The sequence below is a fragment of the Ammospiza caudacuta genome, chromosome 1 (genome assembly GCF_027887145.1).
Source record: "Ammospiza caudacuta isolate bAmmCau1 chromosome 1, bAmmCau1.pri, whole genome shotgun sequence".
Taxonomy (NCBI): domain Eukaryota; kingdom Metazoa; phylum Chordata; class Aves; order Passeriformes; family Passerellidae; genus Ammospiza; species Ammospiza caudacuta.
Window position 1 is genome coordinate 22,103,608 of NC_080593.1, and position 21,297 is coordinate 22,124,904.

The 21,297-nt window shown below is 39.4% G+C and overlaps 1 protein-coding gene across 3 annotated transcripts; it reads left to right on the forward strand.

The window, feature by feature from the left end:
• The first annotated feature begins 408 nt into the window (after window positions 1–408).
• CROT (carnitine O-octanoyltransferase) lies at window positions 409–19,635 on the forward strand. Of its 3 annotated transcripts, XM_058820650.1 has the most exons (17): window positions 409–592; window positions 1,207–1,415; window positions 7,232–7,356; window positions 8,394–8,575; window positions 8,762–8,886; window positions 9,461–9,569; window positions 11,030–11,123; window positions 11,216–11,341; window positions 11,766–11,867; window positions 12,494–12,577; window positions 12,677–12,784; window positions 13,030–13,160; window positions 14,466–14,589; window positions 16,474–16,552; window positions 17,335–17,428; window positions 17,604–17,723; window positions 18,773–19,635. In XM_058820650.1, exons 2-17 carry the CDS (start codon window positions 1,301–1,303, stop codon window positions 18,891–18,893), a joined length of 1,839 nt encoding a protein of 612 aa, XP_058676633.1. In that variant the 5' UTR covers window positions 409–592; window positions 1,207–1,300; the 3' UTR covers window positions 18,894–19,635. The 3 variants fall into 3 exon arrangements, with proteins under 3 accessions (XP_058676633.1, XP_058676650.1, XP_058676642.1); XM_058820667.1 differs by lacking the exon at window positions 12,494–12,577; XM_058820659.1 differs by lacking the exons at window positions 409–592; window positions 1,207–1,415 and adding an exon at window positions 2,127–2,174.
• The last annotated feature ends 1,662 nt before the right edge of the window (window positions 19,636–21,297 follow it).

Here is a 21,297-nt window from a genome sequence, read left to right on the forward strand (position 1 = left end):
CTCCCCCTCGAGACCCTTGACTATTTTCACAGCTCTCCTTTGGAAACTCTCTAATAGTTTAATGTCTTTTTTGTATTGTGGCACCCAGAACTGCCCCAGCACTGGAGGTGAGGCCGCCCCAGTGCAGAGGGACAATCCCTCCCTTGCCGGCTGTCAATGCTGGGCCTGATGCCCCCTGGGACACGGCGGGCCCTCCTGCCTGCCAGGGCACTGCTGATTTATAGTCAATTTTCCATCAACCAGGAACCCCAGGACGATGGAAATGAGGTCTTCAGCCTCTCGTTCCCCAGTCTGTACGTACGTCCAGAGTTACGTTCTCGCAGGCCCAGACCGTCACTTGCCCTTATAAAGCTTCACACAGTGGCGGCCGCCCAGCCCTCCGATTAGCCCGGCTCTGTCTGCCGAACCCGTCTGCCCCCGAGCGCGTCAGCACCTCCGCCCCACTTCACGCTGCCCTTTTAACTCCACCGCCGGCCCCCGGAGCGCCCGGGACGGGGAGGCCGCTCCCCTCCCGCCTCCGCGGCCGCCCCGCCCCGCGCGGCTTCCGGACCCGCTGGGAAGTGGGACAGAAGCAAAGGCGGCGGCCGGGGAGGTGGGCAGGGATCCGGGATCGGTGGTGCTCGCCGGCTTCGTTTCTCGGGGGTGCGCGGGGCAGAGTGGGGGGCTCGGCTCGGCTCGGCTGTGTCCTTACACCCAGGCCCCATCCGCCTGGGGCTCTCCCGAGCTTTCCTCGATGTGGGCCCTGAGCCGCTGTAAACTCTGCTGTGGTGTCGCGGGCCTCGCACCCGGCCCGGCCCGGCTTGGCTCAGCTCGGCTCGGCTCAGCTCGGCTCGGCCCGGCTTGGCCCAGCCCGGTTCGGGGAGCGCTTGGGCCGGGGCACGGCTGGGGCTCGGGCGGGGACCTTGGGAAGGGTCTGCGGGCGGGCGAGGAGGGTGCCCTTGCCAGCCGGGCTGGGAGTGATTCCCCTTCCTCAGATGTCCTCTAGTGTCAGTCCCTGGGCTGACTGGCTGCTCCCCGGGAGAGAAAGCGACAGTCTCCGAGCCGGTTAATCGCGACATGTTGGGGAAAAGCATCAAGAGCAGCCTAATCGTCGTTCCCCCCTGCTGTGTGTGTGCCTCTTGTGGCTGCAAGCCAGCAAGAAACCCTCGGTCCGTGCTTTGTCGGGGAACCTTTCCTGATATCTGTCTTTTTTCGTTTAAATGGCAGGAGGCCGGAGCGAGGGAGAGAACAGTGTGGGGAGATTGGTCATCGAACGTGGGCTTCGTGAATAGCCTGGTGGGTTGTGCTGCAGATCTGCAACATGGAAAAGCAACTCCTTGAATCCTCAGAGGAGCGAACATTTCAGTACCAAGATTCTCTGCCTTCCCTGCCAGTACCTCCTCTTGATGAATCTTTGAGTAAATATCTCGATGCAGGTAATGACTTAATGTTGTAATGGTAGTGTGTCGTGTGCTGTTGTAAGCAGGCTGATCTGAAGATGTTTGCTAAGTGATTGTAGACACAGCTTGTACTGTAATTGGGGCGTGGGATATAGACAGACTTAGTGTGCCAAAGGATCTCTTTCAGGCTCAAAACTGGAAATGCAGTGCCCAGAAAACTTGAGTAAAAGTTTCTTATTTATCCCTCATTACCTTTCTTCAAAGGCATTTGACACTTGGTTAACTTTTGATTTGAGAGTGAATTTTTTTCACTTTTTTTTTTCCTTCTCAAAAAAAAAAAAAGGCTGGTCTGGTGAAAGATATTTCACTTAAAAATTTTGGTTTGCATAACTGCTTGTTTATACTGTCTTTGCTCAGGATCTTTTTAAAAGAACAGTTATTTAAAACTTTTCATACTTAATATTGGTGAGAAACAACACTTATTAACTATACAGTCATAGGCAAAAGCAGTGGTGAGCATTTTCACATAATTTAGCTTGGATACTTTTTGCCTTGACATGTTGACTAACCTAAAGAACATCACAGAGAAGTTTTGAAAACAACATCCATGCACATGTATCTAGTTTTGTTTATAAAGAAGAAATGACTGGTTAATTCTTTATTATGTATTGAGAATGGCAAAAATGCATTATGAAGTACCTTGAGATTATTTTTCTCTATTTCTTCAATAATTTTCAGAACTCTGAGACATGGAGTTATTTCTGGAACATCTACTTTGTATCTACCATCTTGCAGGTATTACACAATTGCTAACAAAGTAAGACTTTGAGTTCTCTCCTTAGCAGAAGCATACTCCCAAAATAAAATTCCTGAAGCTTACTCTTGAGTTCCTATTTATTTCTGAGTACTGGAAATGGCCTGTTTTGGTGTTCTTTACATAATTGTTTTTTAATGCAGAATATTGAAGTGGTAGGTTTTGAGCAAAAGTGTTGTGTGTGTATGTGTGTCTAAAATAATGCGCTGTCTTTTTGCTATAATGCAGATTAACTAAGGTTGTGCTGCAAGAGTAAAACCTGCAATAACAAAATTGGTGTTTAGTTTTGTAAACCCATCTGTCTCTCCAGGTTAATAAATAACTCTCTCATGGAGTGAGAAGCGCTGACAGTGAATTTGTTTGCCCTTGTTTTCTGATTCTGATCTGTTTTCATAAATAACCTTATCACATGTCCCTTTATTTTTCATGCTAAAGTTAGTTGCTGCTTACTGTTCCATGCACAAAATCATTCTATAAATTTGATCACTGTTGCTCTTCTTTAGTCTCACTGATGGTGCAGAAAAGTTAGCCCAGCATTTGCCAGTCTTCCCTTGTACAAATATATTGAAGTCAAAGGGTGCAGGGCACAGTTCTAGACATAGCTCTGTAATTTCATTGCTTAAGCTTGTCATTTTGGTCTATAAATGTGAGTGGAAGAAAGGAGATGCTTCAGTAGAATAATTCAGAACCTCCAAATAATTCTTCATAGAGGCTTTAAATTAGTCCTGGGAAACTTTCTTTCCTTGGTTGGAGGAAGACTCTGGGCTATTGTCATTAGTCAGGGCTCCTGCTGGTAAAGCACTTCCCTGTTTAGAGCCAGCTAACTAGAAAAGCTGGACAAAGTACATGTCAGAATATGCCTTATTTAAGGCTTTACAGTTGCTGCCTCTGAAGGAGTAACCCTGTTTTGAAGGTGTCCATTGCCATGTTACTGAGCCTTCCAGCCCAGTGGATGAGATTCAGAAAAATAGACTCAACATGAAAGTATGAAAGCTCAAACTTCCAGCTTCCCAGAAGATTCCTTAACTGTGCAACTGAAGGTGTCTTTCATGGGATACTTCTTGTTCGTGGGCAGAGCTGGTCCCCCAATCAGAAAGAAAGACAAGATCTGTGGGCTGAAGAAATGCAAGAGAAGTTTCACTGAACTCTGGTGAGAAGGAGGCTGAGTTCTGCTCCTTAACAGTGCTACTTCTACATCTGATTGAATAGTTTTTAAATGGAAAGAAACTCTGTGAGTCATGTAGATTGGGAAGAGTTCCTCTGGACCAAATTTCTGCTCAAAGCTGGTCCAACTGCATGTTGCCCAGGCCCTGCTTAGCCAGGTTTTGTTTACTTACAAGGGTGGAGACTCTGTTTCATTGTAACCTGTTCCGGTGTTTGATCACCCTCATGACTGTGGGAGAGGAAAGAAAAACAACAAACCAAAAAAGTCATTCATGACCAACAAACCCCCAAAACTTCATATTTTCCATGTGAGAAATTTTCTGTATTCCACCTTTATTCCATTTTCTCTTATCCTAATTCTTTCCATCTCTGAAAGGAACTTTGCTTTATCCTCACCAGGACTTTCCGTTCAGTTGAAGAGGGCAGCCAGGTCTTCCCTTTGCATTCTCTTCATAAGCTCAACAAACAGTTCTCAGACTCTTCTCATTGTGCATTCTAGTCCCCTTGCAATCTTACTCACCCCTTTAAGGTTCAACTAAATTAATGGCAAATCTTTTTCAGCCTAAATAATTCCATGAATTGAGACCAGAACCAAATAATTTTGTTTGGTTTTCATTTTTTATTGAATATTGCTCTGCAATGACTTTATAACCTGAATAGCAGGTTATAAAGTCATAATCCTCTCTTTCAATAGTATGTGATAATAAGGTCATTTTCTGGGAAGCCTGAGTGTTGGACTACCTTCAGTCAGGAGAGGCTTTCAGCTTCAGGGTGAAAACTGTAATCTGCAAAAGGGTAAAGGTGAATGGCTCTGTTGCTGTTATTTCTTTTTTCATTTGTGTTCACAACTGATGGTGTGCAATTCAAGCTGCATCTAGATGTGTAGGCACTATGTGAATGTCCGTAGCTCATCATCTGTGGTGGAGGTGTAAGGGGAATGCTGGTACCTTTCCAGTTGTGATGGTGTTATATTGGAATTTTTGGAGGTTCCAATGCAATTTAAACACAAGCATTGTATGGTAATACTTGATAGTAGATGTTCTGTCTTGCTGCCTGAGGTTGTCAGAACGTGCTTAAAACCACATTTGTAGGTAATATTTGTCCCTCACTCTCCATGTTTGTCCTGTGCAATAGAAAAAATATCACTAGGACTTGCATTATTGTTGTGGAATACCATAAGGAGACCAGGATGTATCTGAAAATGGATCCTTATCTTTCACTTTGGGGCAGGTAGTGCAAAATACTAAAATGTCTTATAAAATTAGGATTAAAATGGAATTATTTTGAAGAGGTGTGAGGATGACTTATCCTTGATGGAAGAGGACCAGCACTGAAGAGACTGTACATGAAAAACTGTATGGGTCCTGTTGAGATGTGCCCATGAGCGCTGAGGGAGCTGGTCTTTGTCTTTGAAAGGCCACTTCTGATAATCTTTGAAAGATCGTGATTACTGGTGAAGGTTTCTGAAGAAAGAAAGAAAGCAGATGCTACTGTTGTCCTCAGGAAGGACAAGACTGATTAATCTTACTTTAATTCCTGGGAATCCCTGGCAAATAATCATGAAAACCATTCCTGTGCTTATGAAGTACAAGAAAGCGATTGGGAATGGGCAGCATGGGTTTCTGAAGAGAAAATTTTGCTTGACCAACATGGTAGCTTTTTATGACGATTTTTTTATGGTGACTGTCTCACTGGATAAAGGAAAATGAGTGGATATTGTTTATACTGACTTTAGTAAGGCTTTTGCATATCAAAAGATTTTTTAAAAAATCTTCATAGAGGAACTGGTAAAGTATGGACTAGGTACAGGACAGACAGATGGGCTGGAAACTGTATAATCTGCTGGGCTCAAAGGTCTGTGGTCAGCAACACATACGCCAGCTGTAGGCCAGTCTCTGATGTTGTACACCAGGGATCCAGTAATTCTTAATATAGTCATTGGTGGTGATGGGACAGACTGAACTGAGTTTGGGAGCTTCCAAAGCTGGAAGAAGTAGCTAATGCACCAGATGGTTGTTCTGCCATCAGAGTGAGCTTGATTGGCTGGAGGAAAGTCTAACAGGAGCCTCATGAAGCTCAACAAACGCAGGGGAATGCCTAGTCATTCACCCAGGAGAGAATAACTTGCCACAGCAGCACAAGCTGGGACATAGTGCCTGAATGCAGAAGAGCCCCTGCGGTCTGGTGAGCGTGAAAAGTTGAGCATGAACTAGCATGTGGCCTGGCAGCAAGGCATCTCAGGGATCTCTGGGGCTCTCTATGTAGGAGGAGCGTTGCCAGCAGGTACAGAGAAGTGATCCTTTCCCTTGGTTCAGTGCTGGGGAGGACACATCTGCAGTTCTGTGTTTGTTTCTGGGCTGTCCATACAAGCAAGATAGGAACATACTGAAGTGAGCCCAGAGAGGGGCTGTGACAGTGATTAAAGGCTTGGATTATCTGACATATGGGAAGAGACAGAGAAAGCTAGGATTGTTCAGATCTTTGCAATATGTGTGATTACTTGTTGTGGAGGAGTAAATAAGATGGAGCCAGACGTCATAGTAGTATCCAGTGACAGAATAAGAGGTGATGGGCACAAACTGAAATACAAGAAATTCCTTTTAAACATAAGACCACTTATTGCAGCAGTGGTCAAGCAGTAAACAGGCAATTGTAGAGTGATCATCCTTGGAGATACTTAAAACCCCAGACAGTCCTAAGCAACTTGCTGCAACTGACCCTACAGAGATGCAGTGTTGGACAAGATGATCTCTAGGTTTATGAAGAAGAGAAAACCAGTGGTTGCAGGCAAGCAGGTGTGATTGCAGCAAGATGGAGTTACGGTTTAATACTTAGATTAACTAAGTGTTTGGGACCTTGCCCTGCTGAAACTCGCCTGTTGCTTGCAAAAGATAGATGAGAGATGATGCAGATACTTGTTTAAATTTTCATAATTGTGTATCTTTCTTTGTTTCTTAGCAGCTATAAGTCAATTACAGGCTTACCAGTAGCAAGGCAAACAAGAAATTAACTAATGATAGTGTCCAGCAGCCTCAAATATTACTTGGGCCTCAATGTGTAGGCATTGAATCACCAGAAACACACCTCCCACACAACCCTCCATTCTGTTTCCCACTGACTTCACAATCTAAGTATAACTAAAACAGAAAATACATTATGCACCAGGTGAGTATAGGAAGAAGATGAGATGTGCCTGTATGGAAAATGACATCAGCAGTGCCCATTACTGACCAGAGATTTCATGGTAAAAAGTCTTTAAGGAGTGTTTAGATTAAAATAATGACTAGTTTTGCAGATGTTTATGGAGGACTTCAGCCTATAATGCACATGATCTGAGAGGAATCCAAAAGGATTTAAAAACAGAAAAACTGTCTACCAGTAACTGCATTTGCTATCAATCAAAGGTCTATATAACACAGGGACAGTGAATGAGAATTGATAGGCAAGTGGCTTGTAGACCATGAAAGGACTTGAAAATACAGACAAGTAGCTTGTAGTTGGTGCAGTATGGTGGCAGACATGTGTGCTCAATGTGTTAATTTACAAAGTTCCTGTAAATTTAATTCCTTGGAAGAACTCCATAGTATTTACAGATGTAAATATATTTGATTTAGTTATCTGTTAGGTATTTTAGTTTTTCAGCAATTACTTCAGTCTGCTATCATCTGTATTTATTTAAAAGTATGTATTTATGTTTTATTAGAACATACTGATGTATTTACAGACTTTTGAGAGATGTTTAAAAGGTTTTCCCTTCAAATACTTGTTTTAGAAAAATTATTTCTCATTCACTCCCTTGCCTGTGAATATCTGAATCTTGGGATAAATCTTAGTATTCAGTTGTCTTTAAAACAAAAACATATTCTTTTTACAGTGAAGCCATTCCTTAATCAAGAAGAATATCAAAGAACTGAGGATATAGTTAAAAAATTTGAAAATGGCATTGGAAAAGAGTTGCATCAGAAATTACTGGAAAGAGCTAAAATGAGAAGGAATTGGGTGCGTATTTACATATGTGAGAAATCCTAATTCAGTGTAAGAAATCTTAATTCACCTTGTGGAAAGTTGGTTATTCAGGATGTAACTCAAAGAATCATTTCACCTTTTAAAATCTTCAGATCTTCCTTACATCTTGCACTTGACCTGTGGATATGAACTCATTCATATTCACTTACATATGTCTTTTTTTTTTTTTTTCAAAGCTGAGGGGTTAAGAGAGCTCACTAACTGAAATTTAAAATTATTTACCAGATTTTGGATGCTTTATCTGTCAGTCTCTCCTTCTATGACATCTGTCCCTTCTCTCTCCACCATGGGAAAAAACAACAACAACAAACCAAACAAAAAAACCCACCCAAAAAACCCCCCCAAAAAAAAAAAAAAAAAAAAAAAGAAGAAAAAACACCACAAAAAAACCAAACCCACGAAAACCCAACAAAACCAACCCTGGAATTCAGAGTTGGTTTCTTTCTTTTTCTTCCCAGAAGGAAACTATGTGGTAGCATTTTAAAGTTGTCTTTTAACAGAGAAAGAGATAGAAGGAAGGCCATTACCAAGTGGAATTCACAAGGGCTTTTTAAATCCTAACAAGACACACTCCAGAGTGAGGATTTTCAGATGGTGGCAGAAAATGTGCCTTATGAACTGTCTCTCTCAGATCCCTTCTCAACACAAGTCTAGTTTCCTTCTGTTCTTCATGGAGTAGTCTGGGATATTCACAGCAGCCACAACTGAAGTCTGCAAGAGTCTAAGATTATTAATATCAGGGAAGAAATACCATAATTTAAAGTTTAATATTCTTAAGCAGCATTGAATTTTATTTCAAGCTTGAAAGCAGAAGAGCTAAATGTGTCTTTATCTTAATCAGTTAGTTTTGAACCACTGTCCTGCCTTATTGTCCTGCCTAGTGTTATATAGGACCTACTATTCATAGTATTAAAATAAAAAAGTAAAAAGCAGACAGTTGAACAGTCATGTAATTATTAAAGAATTAACGAATAGCAATAAGTTCTGATGTTAAACATTTTTCATTTCAGCTGGAGGACTGGTGGCTGAATGTGGCTTATCTTGATCTTCGCATCTCAACACAAATCCTGTGCAATATGGGAGGCCCTGGTCCCTATATTGAGCACTACTGGCCACCCAAGGAGGGCACTCAGATAGACAGAGCATGTATAAATATATGGCACACCCTGAAGTACTGGGATCTGCTACGAGCGTAAGACTTTAAGAAAAAATGACTGATCCTAAATATTGATGTATCCCTCTGCATCCCTTAATTGCATGTGTCTATTCATGTCCATTGGCATGCATTCTTTGCTGTAATAGCCAGGTTTGTCTTACCTTGATTTAATTCCATCATTTTAATTTCTCTTGCTTAATGTTGCTGTGTTTGTTACTACAGAGAGAAGGTTGCCATAGAGAGATCTGGAAATACTGTTCTGGACATGAACCAATTTCGAATGCTCTTCTGCACTTGCAAAATTCCTGGGCTTACCAGAGACTCTCTCAGCAATTATTTTAAAACTGGTAAACAAATGAAAATTGGGGATTAATGCAAGCAATTTTTTTTATTAATATGCTAAAGGAGTGGTCAGTTTAACCATAAAAATTCTTGCTTTCTTGAGCACTAAATCAGCTACTGGTTGTAGAGTATTTGTATTATGAAGCAAAGAAGGTGTCTCATCTACAAATGCCCTTTTTGGTCCAATATTTAGTTCTTATCAAATTGGAGTAAAAGAGAGCTCTGCTTCAAATTTGTGTATAACCAGCCTGATGCCTGTAATAAACATGCCAGCATTAAGAATTGATGAAAGACAAATTCTGTGTTATAAGTATGTGTGGATTCAGCAACACTTATTTCAGCAGAGGGAGTTCCTGCCTACAAGAGACACAAATAAATGAATTTTGCTGCTAGATAATGACAATTACTTGAAGCAGTTTCTAACAGTGAAAGTTATGCGTGACTTCTGTTGGTTTTTAAAATGTCTTCAAGTTTGCAGAATTGAATAAAAAATAGTCTGTAGGACTTGCTTAGTTTTTTCTATATCCGTCACTTTATCCCCAAGGTTGGATTTTCATTTATTCCTGTTTTTCATTTCAGAGGCCGAAGGTGAATGTCCATCGCACTTGATAGTCCTGTGTCGAGGTCGAGTATTTGCATTTGATGCTATGCATGAAGGCAGCATGCTGACTCCTCCAGAGATTTTCAGGTTTTCTAAATGCTTCTTTTAAATGAACTGTCTTATTTAAGCTATATACAAAAGAGGATTTTTTTTCTATTCCCTTGACCTCAAAGATTTAGGTGTAAGAGAGACTACAGCTTCCCCTTTAGCTGAAAGGTTCAGATTTAAGCAAATCCTTCAATGGATGGCAATTTCTTTCCATGTACTATTGTAATATATCTGTAGAGCATCATACAAAAGGGCTGAAAAAAGATAATTCAGTAGGAAATACCACTTTTTATGGTTTCTTTACATGGAATTAGTAGGATTACAGCTGTCATCATTCCTTCCAGGTACAAGCCACATTGCAACTTAATCATTATCAAAGTTGAAGCACTGTCATATGTTGCACTCTCCTGTTAGATACAGACATAGTCTCAGCATAAGTCTCTTGTGACTGATTTGGTATCTATATGCATCTCCTTACTGAAAAAGGGTTGTTAATTTTGCCAGGGAATAACTTAATGCAATTGTCAAAGTGCTGCTTATAGTGCACAACAGAAGGCTTATAATTCAAATTGCCAAAAAAGTGGATGGCCAAATTACTCAGGCAAGACAAACCTAATTAGAGAAACTAAAAATCACTTTTTAAAAATAGTGTGGTAGATTAATACCTAATATTTTAACATATGCTTTTCTAATTTTTGTAGTTGTACCTGTTAAGTCAAGCCAGTAACAAAGAAATGAACACTTGGAATACAGACAAAATCCTCTGAATCTATTGTCTATAGGAAGGGCAGGTTGGGTTTGGTTTCAGGGGGCTCTTTCTGTTTGGCTTTATTTTTGTAAGGCCATCATTGATGTCTTACATTTTTGATACTATGTAACTAGTGATCAGTAGTGATATTTAATAGGCAAGAGTGCTAGAAAAAAGAACAAGTCAGATTAAGTGCCTGTAATTTATGGAGTTTCTTTAACATGGAGAACAGCACATGGAAAACTGAATTTTCAAACTAAGATTTACCCCTCTCATAGTTGTTCCTCTAAAGGAAGAGGTAGGAAGAGAATTGCTCTTGTATAGTTCAGAATCTCCATTCAGGATGTACTGCAGCAAGTGTTCTGCTTGAAGGTTTATCTTGTGGGGAAGGTTAGCTGCTGTAGAAGCTGTAAAGCTGCAGTATGGCAGATGTCTGCTGCTTTGAAAAGTCTCAGCCTGCGCTGTTGAAGTCTTAAATCTAGTTTTAAATTAAGCATGTAATAATGCTTTAGCACTATGATTGTCTATGTGTGTTTGTACTGGGCTCGTAGGTGCTGAGTGACTGAAACCTGAGCAGGTCTTCAATTGTCCTTAGAATCTAGGGGAGCTGATTCATGCTTCCTGAAAAGTCACACTGGCTTGTGAATGTTGAATCAAAATTCCACCTTTGTAAAAAAAAGACAGAGACACAAGGTGACTTTTACCTTCTCTCCAGCTGTTGTTGACTTTAGTTTTTGAAATCTTCTTAAAGGCAACTTAGGTATATACAGGAGACATGCTACAGTGAACCAGATGGGCCAGGACTGGCAGCCCTAACAAGCAATGAAAGGACCAAATGGGCAGAGGTAGGAATACTTAGCAGCTGCTTCCTGGGAAAAGCATTGTGATCACTGGAAAAACATTATTTCGCTTAGCTTTGTGTTTTTATGCCTTCTAGCTACGGGAATACTTGATTCATCTTGATCCAAAGAACTTAACTCTTCTGGAAAAAATTCAGAGAAGTTTGTTTGTGGTTGGCCTTGATGATTATAGTCCTCATGCAACTCCTGAGGACTACACTGAGGTAGCTAAGAATTTTTGATTCATATCTGATAATCTTTACATAAAAAATTCTCCTGTATATATACAGAAGTAGCACCTCTTGGTCTTTCAGAACAGTAAAAATGAAGCAGATAAATATGAAAAAATTCCATGCTTTTTTGATCTATAGGAAAGCTTAAATAGTTCTAATTGTTAGGCCATTGGAAGTGAGAATGGCTGAAATCTACCTTCATAACATTTTAGCCTTCTATCCTTCAGGGTCATTAACTTTTTATCAATCTTTTAATTAATAACTTGGCCCTATAATTGTGTTTCATCTTGAACTGGATGAAAATGTCGTCTGTCAGGGAGGTCTTACCATTTTAATGTAAACTAGGTTTAGCTTACAAAGACTGGCAGTATTTTTGGTGTTTTTTAGACTTCACAGTATGTTTCTTCTGCTTTAGCTTACAAGGCTGGGGCTAGCAGGTGATCCAACTGTGCGCTGGGGAGATAAATCCTACAATTGCATATTCTTTTCCAATGGAACCTGTAGTGCATTCTGTGATGTAAGTTAAATTTTTTTCCATCTTCTGAGTATTTATTTACTGAATTTTCCCCTTCAGAGTATTATTTTAGGTGTTAATGTGTTACTCTTCAGTATAGCCTTGTATACCCTGCACCTGGTCTGGTAAGTTTCCAAAAGCAGTCTGCTTTCTCATGTTCTTCGCTTTCTCATGGTGTTTACTATTACACCATACTTGAATTAACAGCAGGATCTGAAGTCATAATCTTATTTCTGCAAGTATTTAATGACAAGTTCCAAAGGAAAAAAATACAACACACAAGAAGGCTTTAAATTAACTCTTTGTTTGATGTATCCATTTGAACAGCTGTGTTTTTTAAACTATGTTATTTTAAACTCATTGCATGGCCAGAAGGGCTTCTATTTTTTCCTTAAATCTGCCTTTTCATGGCAGTAGTACATTGTACCTCCTGTTCAGCTGCAGAGCAGTTAAAATGGTGGGTGGACTTAAAATACTTCTGTATTTATTGCAGAACTATAAAACAAGTCCAACACTGCGCAGTAAAGCTGTTGGTCAGCAGGAAAAAGAGCAGGATAGGGAAAAAAGCAGAAGAGTTTGATCTTTTTGTTATGCAAAGAAATGTAATATCTTCTCTTATCTGATTCTAGCATTCTCCTTTTGATGCCATGGCTTTAATTACCATGTTAGCTTATGCTGATAAGAAGATTGTTGAAAATGAGGGAAAATGGAAGGTATCTGTCTTTTATAAACTTTCAAGCTTATCAGTTAACGTGTCTTTTCTTATGGATAACATTTTCTGGTTTTGCATCTTTCTGTCTTCATCTTCCCAGGGATCAGATAATGTGAGAGATATTCCAAGGCCAGAGGAACTTGTATTCACAGTGGATTCAAAAATTATGAATGAAATAGGACATACTAAAGAATTGTATTACAAGAAGGTGAAATTTTCTCCTGGTTCTCTCAGTTGTTACTGATACTATTTTTTTTCATTCTATTTACATGTTTTTAATTGGTCTTTTTTCATGCTGGAGAACAGTACTGAATATGTTCCTGATTAACTGATGAATTGAACACCATGGTTAAATTTGTTACATAGTAATTTGTGTTGAGTGTGTTTTATTTACAGTGGACCAAGTTGTGGTATTTCTTGACTTCTGTTGTTTTTCCTCCTTTGGTACGACAGGTATCTGACTTGCAGCTGGTGTCCTATGCCTTCACATCCTTTGGCAAAGCATTGATTAGAAAGAGGAAACTTCATCCTGATACATTTGTGCAGCTTGCCCTTCAGCTTGCTTATTACAAATGCCATGGACGGTAAGAAAATACCAGCTCAGGAATAAAAAACTAGTTTCTTGAGAAGGGGTGTGCAGTGACTTTGCAATGCCAGTATGTAATTTGCCATGGGGATTTAAGAATGAGTAACTTAGGGGGTTTTACAGTAACAGTTGCATAGAGCCATATTTGCTTCAGAAATCTTGTGTACTTGTGCCCATAGGGATAGTATATGTACATATTGTGGAGTGGGTGGTAGAACACAGTCTGTGAAAACTTGAACTTGGGCTGTACAAAGGAAACACTTGGGCCAACATGAAATGCACAGCGGCTCAGGATTCTCTAATGTCAAATAGTTGCTCAAATGTAGAAGAGAGTTTTGTCTGTAGCATGTGACAGCCACCAGTAAAATATTTCATCTTCTAAGCCTGTAAAAGGCCTCACAAACTTCAGTGTCTCACTTTCTTCAGCAATATTGGGTGTGAAGGTTTGGGCAGAATAATAGAGATGAAGATAGTAGTGACTCTTCAAGTGCTGCCTCTGCATTTTTGGATGTGACATTTAATTTTGTATTATTGATTAAAAGGTGTCATTCTTCTTGCTATTGGTGTTATTCCCAAATTTCTGTTTGATAATAGCACTCATTATGGCTTATGTAAGTCATTACTGACCAGCAGAGTATTGCTTTCTTCAGAAGGAGGAGGGTTTCATCATAGGAGTGTGATGTTTTGTCACTGGTGAGATGTAGCTTATCATGACAAAGGTTGGTTTGCTGAACATCAGGACATTAATTATCTGACTAAAATAGCCTTGGTCTGTTGTAAACATGCAAGTATATTTCATGTAGGTTGTATATTAAGTGGTAGAACTGTAGTAGAGCTGGAGTTGCTCCATGTAAAAGCTGTATGGCTGTCAGTATGCAGCAGAGAAGGTTTTGACCTTTCCCTCTAAATGTTTTGGAACACACTGCTTATTTCAGATGTGTCTCTTAATTTATGAGGGTTTAGATGGTGTAGGTGGAAGTACATGGTGAAACTGAAGCTTGTGTAATATCAGCTGTTTTGGCTAGAGGCTAGTAGATCTGTAGTCTGCAGAAAATATCCATGGCAATGCAGTCTTTTCAAGGTATGAGTAAAGTACTGATGCTTTCAGTCATCTGTCCCATAAAAGCACATAAGAGTTGCTTTGTGGCTCTTTCAGAAACATAACTTAAAGAAAATTAGTGGGTTTCTGGTGCTTGTAACCGAGATTGATGTGCAAGATCTTTTGCAGGATATTTTTAGCCCTTGAGACAGCAAATAGTTTTGTTAAGTTAATGAGACACTCTTCCCTAACTTTTGTTCTTAGTCCGGGCTGCTGCTACGAAACTGCCATGACCAGGCGATTCTATCACGGCCGCACAGAGACCATAAGATCATGTACTGTGGAGGCAGTGGAATGGTGCAAGTCCATGCTGGATCCTTCTGAGAGTGTAAATACTGAAATCCTACTTTAATTACTCTGTATTTAGAAGGCCTGTCATTTGAACCACCTCAAGCTCATTTTTGTGTTGTCTCATTGATGAGAGCTGGGGCCTTTCCAGAGAGATAAATTTTAAATGTTAGATTGCTTGAACTCTGATTCTGGTCATTGTGACTGAGATGTGCTGTCATGCGTGGGCTTGCTTGGTTTTGTGTGCTATTTACCTTTTGGTTTCAAGAATGTGACTGTCTCAAATTATATTCACACTGATTAATTTCATACCCCAAAAAGTTCCTGGGTTTGAGCCAAAGTATTGTGCTGCGCAGTTGTTCTGTTGTTTTAATTTTCAAGTGAAATCAGGAAATGTTTATCTAATAGTTGCATCTGAGAGCAAGATTGAAGGGTGTTTCTGTCCTAGTGGTAACAGGGGTGTGTTCCAGAGTTTGTCTCTGAGTAGCTGAGCCAGAGACCTTTTCTTTTCCCAGTAGCTACCCTCTGGTGCTTGGCTGGCAAAGCAGGTCATGCCTTGCTTGCCAAGCAAGAGCTGTACTAAAGCTCTTTCTGTTGCCCTCACGGTACATTTCTCAGAGCCTGAGAAATTAAGCAAGGAGAAGTTTTTGACAAAGTTTTTGACAACACATCTTTAGAAAAATCAAAGGTTCTATATTATTAATGCATCTAAAAACATAGAGGAAGACAGCTGTGAGAAAGCATGTGTGATTAATAATTTTGGCCTTAAAGATCACATTTTCCTAGTCTTCAATGGCTTCTTTTGTCATGTACAGCAGTTTTAAAACTCACTTTTCTGGCCATCCTCCAAATCTGCTTTCCTATTCCAAATATGGATTTCTATTATTTCCCTGCTCCTCAGTTACCTTCTAACCAATTACCAGGCTTCTGTGGGTACTACTACTTCTAGTGTGTAACTTTCTGTGTGCACTAACTGTAGCCTTTTTTTTTCTTTGTAGTAATAGCAACTCCAGATATTTCCCTATTGTTGTTTTGTTTGGTTTTTTTATACTTAATACTATTTTTTTAAAGTACTTTTTTTAATACTAACTCCTTGATCTTAAAAAGCCCTGTTCAATAGTATTGAAATGAACGTGCTTAAAAGTCTGTGTTTATGTAATTTTTATTACCTTAAAGTCAGATACTTTGAAATAATCGTTTTGTCTTTAATTTTCTTTTGCCCCTTGTCAGCTTGATAGCTTGATTTTTATCTAACTTGAGTGGCTTCTGTCCTTGTTTCACATTCTCTGCTGCAGCCTCTTGTGTGGTGAATAAAAGGATAAATAGTCCTTCTTAAGAAATCAAAGAGCTATCACAATCTAAGGTCTTGGAAGTCAAGATCTTGGACTGTTTCTCAAGGCCTCCTTTACAAAAACCATGTTATTTGTATTGTCTCTGACTTTGATATATGAGTTTTAATATAAACTTGGAAAAACCGTAATCTTGGGCAGAATTGGCAATCAGCAGAGAAAATCTGGGAATGCACCTAGTAGGAGCTACTGTCCTTCTGAAAAAATGGAATTGTAGAAGGCTTTTGGGTTTGATCACTCTAGTTCACACTGCTTCCTTTCCATTGTTTCAGATGATTTGGGAAAGAGCATGAGGTTTAGAATATTGTTCAGTTCAAAAGTGATCTGAGTAAGAGAGCAGAGATACTGAAAACAGAGGAGCACGTTTTCCTGAAAAGGGAATTTGGTTTTGGGAGAAACGGTTTGAGAGAGTTTCTTATGTACCTTTCAAGTTCATCCATTTTCTTCTATCTAAAATTGTTAGGAACTATGAAAGGGGAAAACCTGCTGGTCTGTGATTGCTGATGTGTTACTCATTTGGACTGATTTTTCTTTTTCTTTTTTTTTTTTAATTTGAATCCTGCCCTGCTTTACAGAATTATCAACGACTACAACTGATGCATAAGGCATTTGCAAAGCACAATAAACTGAGGAAAGAATGTGAAAATGGAAGAGGTACTCTGGGATCAAAATTTTTGGGTCTTTTTCATGTGGGTAAAAAGGGAATACCATTGTGTGCTACTACATTTTCTTTATCTCCTTATTTACAACCTGAATAAAAACTACTGCTTAATATTTTATACTTCAGTTTTGGGGAGAAGAACTAAAACCTGCTCCTTGCACCCATCCTTGTACCCCAAAAATATGTTCACTTGGAATATTTCTTCAGTTTTTCTGCCCAGCTAATCATTACTTTGGAGTACCCTCCAGTCAAATATGTGCTTGGCTGAAAAGTGGAAAAGGAGAGATTAGGGTGAGATTCTAACCCAGCTGTGTTAGTGCTGTACACTATTCTGGGAATGAGGAGGAGTAGCTGGGAAATGAACCTGATGAACTTCATACTCTCTCCAGCCTCCTTGGTGTGTTATCACAATTCAGAGCAGTCGTGGCCCTGAAAGCCTTTCCACTGTGTTGGCATAATTGCCCATGGGCTGCTTCCAGTGTGAGGAGCTCTTCCTCCTTGACTGCAGTGGGAATTTGCTTGGGTTTTGTTTTCCACGGGGACTGTGCTGCATCTCTGTCACTGAAGTCCTTTGCTTTTGAGCTCAGTGCTGCAAGTTGAAGTTGTTGAAGACCTCTTAGATCAAATGTGGGGAATGTTTTTGGATGCTACATTATGATGGTGTTGTTTATCTGTCCTTCAGCTGCTATTTGACCTCCCAGCTATCCAGACTAGAAGAAGCAGAAAGACTGGGAGTGCTGCTGTTAATGATTCAGTATTTGCATTTATTTGACAGGCTTTGATCGTCATCTTCTGGGTCTCCTGCTGATAGCACAGGAGCAAGGACTGCCAGTGCCAGACCTGTATGGGGATAAGGCCTTCACAACCAGGTAATTCATATTCTTGTCCCATGGCAAGTTGTATCCCTTGATACCAAGGCCTTTGCTACACTGGCCTTGTGTGTGCTGATGTCTTGATCTCTGCAACAAAATAACTGTTTTGTAAAATGCACTTTGTTTTAAATGACTTTCAACAGTGCTGCTTTTGTTTTGTGTTGTTTCACAGTGGAGGAGGTGGGAATTTTGTCCTTTCAACTAGTCTGACTGGCTACACTAGGTTTAGTGGATCTGCAGTCCCTATGGTACAACATGGCTATGGCTTTTTTTATTCAATTAGAGATGACAGGTAAGGATATAATTTCATTTTGAATATGGCTCTGCATTTGTCACAGAATAGTGACAAAGGCAGCTAGAATGAGGAAAGGAAAATACTGAAGAAATGCAGCTGAATGTGTCAGAAGAGATTGAGAAGTGAGGTACATGAGAATAGAGGCATTGGCATTCTGGGAAAGCACATGTGGGAGGAGGAACGAGTGGTGGAGGGCAAGTAGTACCAAGATACTGACAATAAGCAGAAATAAAGAGTAGGTAAGGTGAAAGAAGGGAGCAACAAAAGGACTTTAAAATAGATTAACTTTAAAATAGACTGTCATTTTAGGATCATTTTGTAACATGTGAAGGTGTTTTTTGGCTGAGTTAGATCAGATAAGAGGACAGGTGAGCTTACTGCCCATCACTCTTGGCAGTGACACACATCTTGAGGGACTAAAACGTTTGGCTTCACTTCTCCAAAATCATACTATTTGAAAAGATCAAACTCGGGCTTAACTGGTCTTATGGACAAAAATTACTCCTTTTTTTATGAAATATAAAACTAATTTGATTAGAATGTGTAGAGATAAATTGCTAGTTTAGGTGTAATTCAAATGACTTCTTCCTAAAGCTAGGCAGGGGTTGTGTGCCCATTCAGATCAGTTTGAGAATACAAGCCATTAATACTTTGATCTATGTCTCTCTTTAAATAAATAGAACTAGATCAAGATATACCTTTTATTAGATAAATAGAAAAGAAGTACCTAAAACCTTAAACTAATTGCAGAAAAAGAAGAAATATAATTCAAAGCATTTTCAAATATAAGCAGAAAAGTTGTGTCACTGTGTATGTAGTAACAGGTATTTAAATCAAAGTATCTGATTTCAAGATCTGTCAACATTATTGCTTACTGAAGGCACTAAGGATCTGAGTCCTCTCTTGGTTTTGAGACAGTATGTTTATGTGACAATTTTTACTTCAGTTTTATGTCAGTAATTCCACATTTCAGGACAATTTGTGTAACTTTATCCTAGACCTTGACAATTTAAGCACAGTGACCTCACTGTTTTCTATATTGCTAGGATCATTACTACCTGCTCTTCTTGGAAATCCTGTCCAGAGACTGATGCAGAAGTGCTGTGCAGAACTCTGTTCCAGTGCTTCCATGATGTGCTGCAGCTAACACTTACAGCTCAGCTGTAAGCCTGATAATGATGCAAGAGGCTTTGCAAGCTCACAAGTTGTATGTAGTACTTAAAAACAAAATGCTACTCAAGAGTACTGTTAAATTCAAGACATTTAATGATCTGTATGACATGTTTATTTTTGTGAGATTACCTGTGGTAACAGTACCCATTTAAGAATAATGTAGCCATTTGCAACAGCAATGCAAGCAGTAGTACCTTATCAGTTTAGAACTATGCAATATTAAAATATGCCACAACAATGCAAACATAGTTAGGGATGGGATGTTGTAGTGGAAAATTGATGAGAGACCTGTATTTATGACCTTAATAGTCACGTGTAGAATAGTTTGTAGTCTACTGATAGAGTTTATGCCAGTTGAGCACTTAACTGTGTACTTAAAAGTAACCACACTATAATCTTTTGTGATTATGCTTCCTATTCAGAGTGGTTAATGAAACAGAATGCCTCCATCAGGTTATGTGGTATTTTATAAGTTACCTTTCATCTTTTGCTATCAGGATTATACCAAATAAATGTATCCATGAATGGGGATTTTCCCACTACGTTTATAGTATGAGAGCACTACAGTTTGAAGTATTTTGGAAAAGAATCACTCAATAAAGACAGAAAGCAGCATGAGTTTCAGATTTTTCAGTTTTCATTCTCTAGTGAACTGTGAATATCTACTGCTTTACACTAATAATGCACAATAAAAGTAAGCACTGAATACAGTTTGATATGGTTCTCAGGATTTTAATACTTGATTTCTCTGAGCAACTTTGTATTTTCCTGTTATAGAAATAAAATTTTCCAAAAATCAACCTTGTCTTAATTACTTTATGCCTGGACTGTTTAACATAGTGTAGCAACATTGTGAGAGAAAGATGATCTTGGTGACAGATGAATTTGGAACAGAGATTCTAAAGTACCAATTGTTTTTTCTCTAGCTTTTAAAGTTTCAGAGAGATCAAATACTATTATTTATTTTACAGAAACAACTCCATTTTCAGCTAACATGGAACCAGTCTCTTTGCCCTCTGGCAGCTCTGTTGCACATATTTTGTCCACAGTAGCAAGAACACTTCCCCTTTTGATTTCCTCCCTCAATGCCTGACACTTCTCTGCAGTCCAGGGTGTGTTACACTGTGTACATTTTTTGCCTCAAAAAAATGCAAAAAATGGTCTCATTTCAGCCTTTGTTTTCCTTGCCTTTACTGACCTACCTGTACATCTTGTCTCAACTATATCTGACAACCATTCAGTGTTTAATAGTTTGAGATTTTCCGAAACTCACATAGAGAAAGAATCCATTGCTGTTCTGCAATACTTAAAATAGCTCAGCCTCTTTCTCAGAGGTAAATGACCTTCTGAAATCTCATGGGCAGTGAAGCCTGTTTCTTTATGGTGCTGTGATTTCTGTGAGATAGATTAGGATTTTGGATCCAGCTATGTATGATTATTTTTATTCTTTATTTTAATAAGTTCTCTCTGATAGTTATAACCTTTGACCCCTCAATTGAGTTAGTAAACTTGGTTGCAATTTTGATAAAGACAGTTTGCTTTGAACATTCATTCAAAACAGCCTGAAATCTGATGAAGGGTGTAATTTTGCATTTATTTGCATTTATTTTTCATACACCTACTCCCGCCTTTCTGAGAATTTCTGGGAACATAGAAATCCTGGCAGAAATACAGAAAAAGGACAACTTTTTCAGGAAGTGAATCATTGAGAAAATGGCATTCAATCACCAGCATAACCAGAATTTCCTGTTCAGCTGACACAGTCTGAGGCTTGCCTAGAGAAACTGAAGGCAGAAGAGTATTCAGGGAGAACAAATTTAAATTCTGTGAGTTGTTAAAGCTGCTTGTTATGTGCTGTGGATGCATGAATCCATGAATGTGGTAATAATTTCCTCGTTGTGTAAAGAATTTTGTCTCCAGTGTCTCTGCCCTCAAAGCCTCCCTGTTTTTCTGCACTTCTCCAGGAGCACAGATGCTCTGTGCTGCAGAGCTGATCTCAGTGCCTGGAGCTCTCCACCCAGTCCTTAGCTTTCAGTTTGGCAAGTCAGTGAGGCTTTTTCAGGAAGGCTTTGTACTCTTTAATTTGAGGAACTATGAATTTTGTGCTGGTGGAAGAGGGTTGGGTTCTTAAAGCAAATATACCTCAGTTATTTATTAGTTACGAGTTTCTAGGAAACTATTTATGAATTTGTACCAAACCCATATGTATTGAAATATCCTTATCAGTCTTTAGCTAAAAGACTGGACCTGCTGTGTTGCTGCACTTCAGCAGCTGGTACTGCCCACTTTGGTGCATTTCATGTCCCACATTGAGCATTGACCAGAGAAGAGTAGGTGCCTTTTTCAGTCCAGAGCTGCTGCTGATGCTCTTGTCTACAACCTTGCACTCTGAACCACA

Excerpts from the sequence above, each read along its gene's own strand:
- CROT (XM_058820650.1), top strand. The coding sequence starts at position 1,301 with ATGGAAAAGCAACTCCTTGAATCCTCAGAGGAGCGAACATTTCAGTAC. Across the intron at positions 8,576-8,761 it reads TACTGGGATCTGCTACGAGC|AGAGAAGGTTGCCATAGAGA; the intron begins GTAAGACTTTAA and ends TTGTTACTACAG. Across the intron at positions 16,553-17,334 it reads AGAATGTGAAAATGGAAGAG|GCTTTGATCGTCATCTTCTG; the intron begins GTACTCTGGGAT and ends TTTATTTGACAG.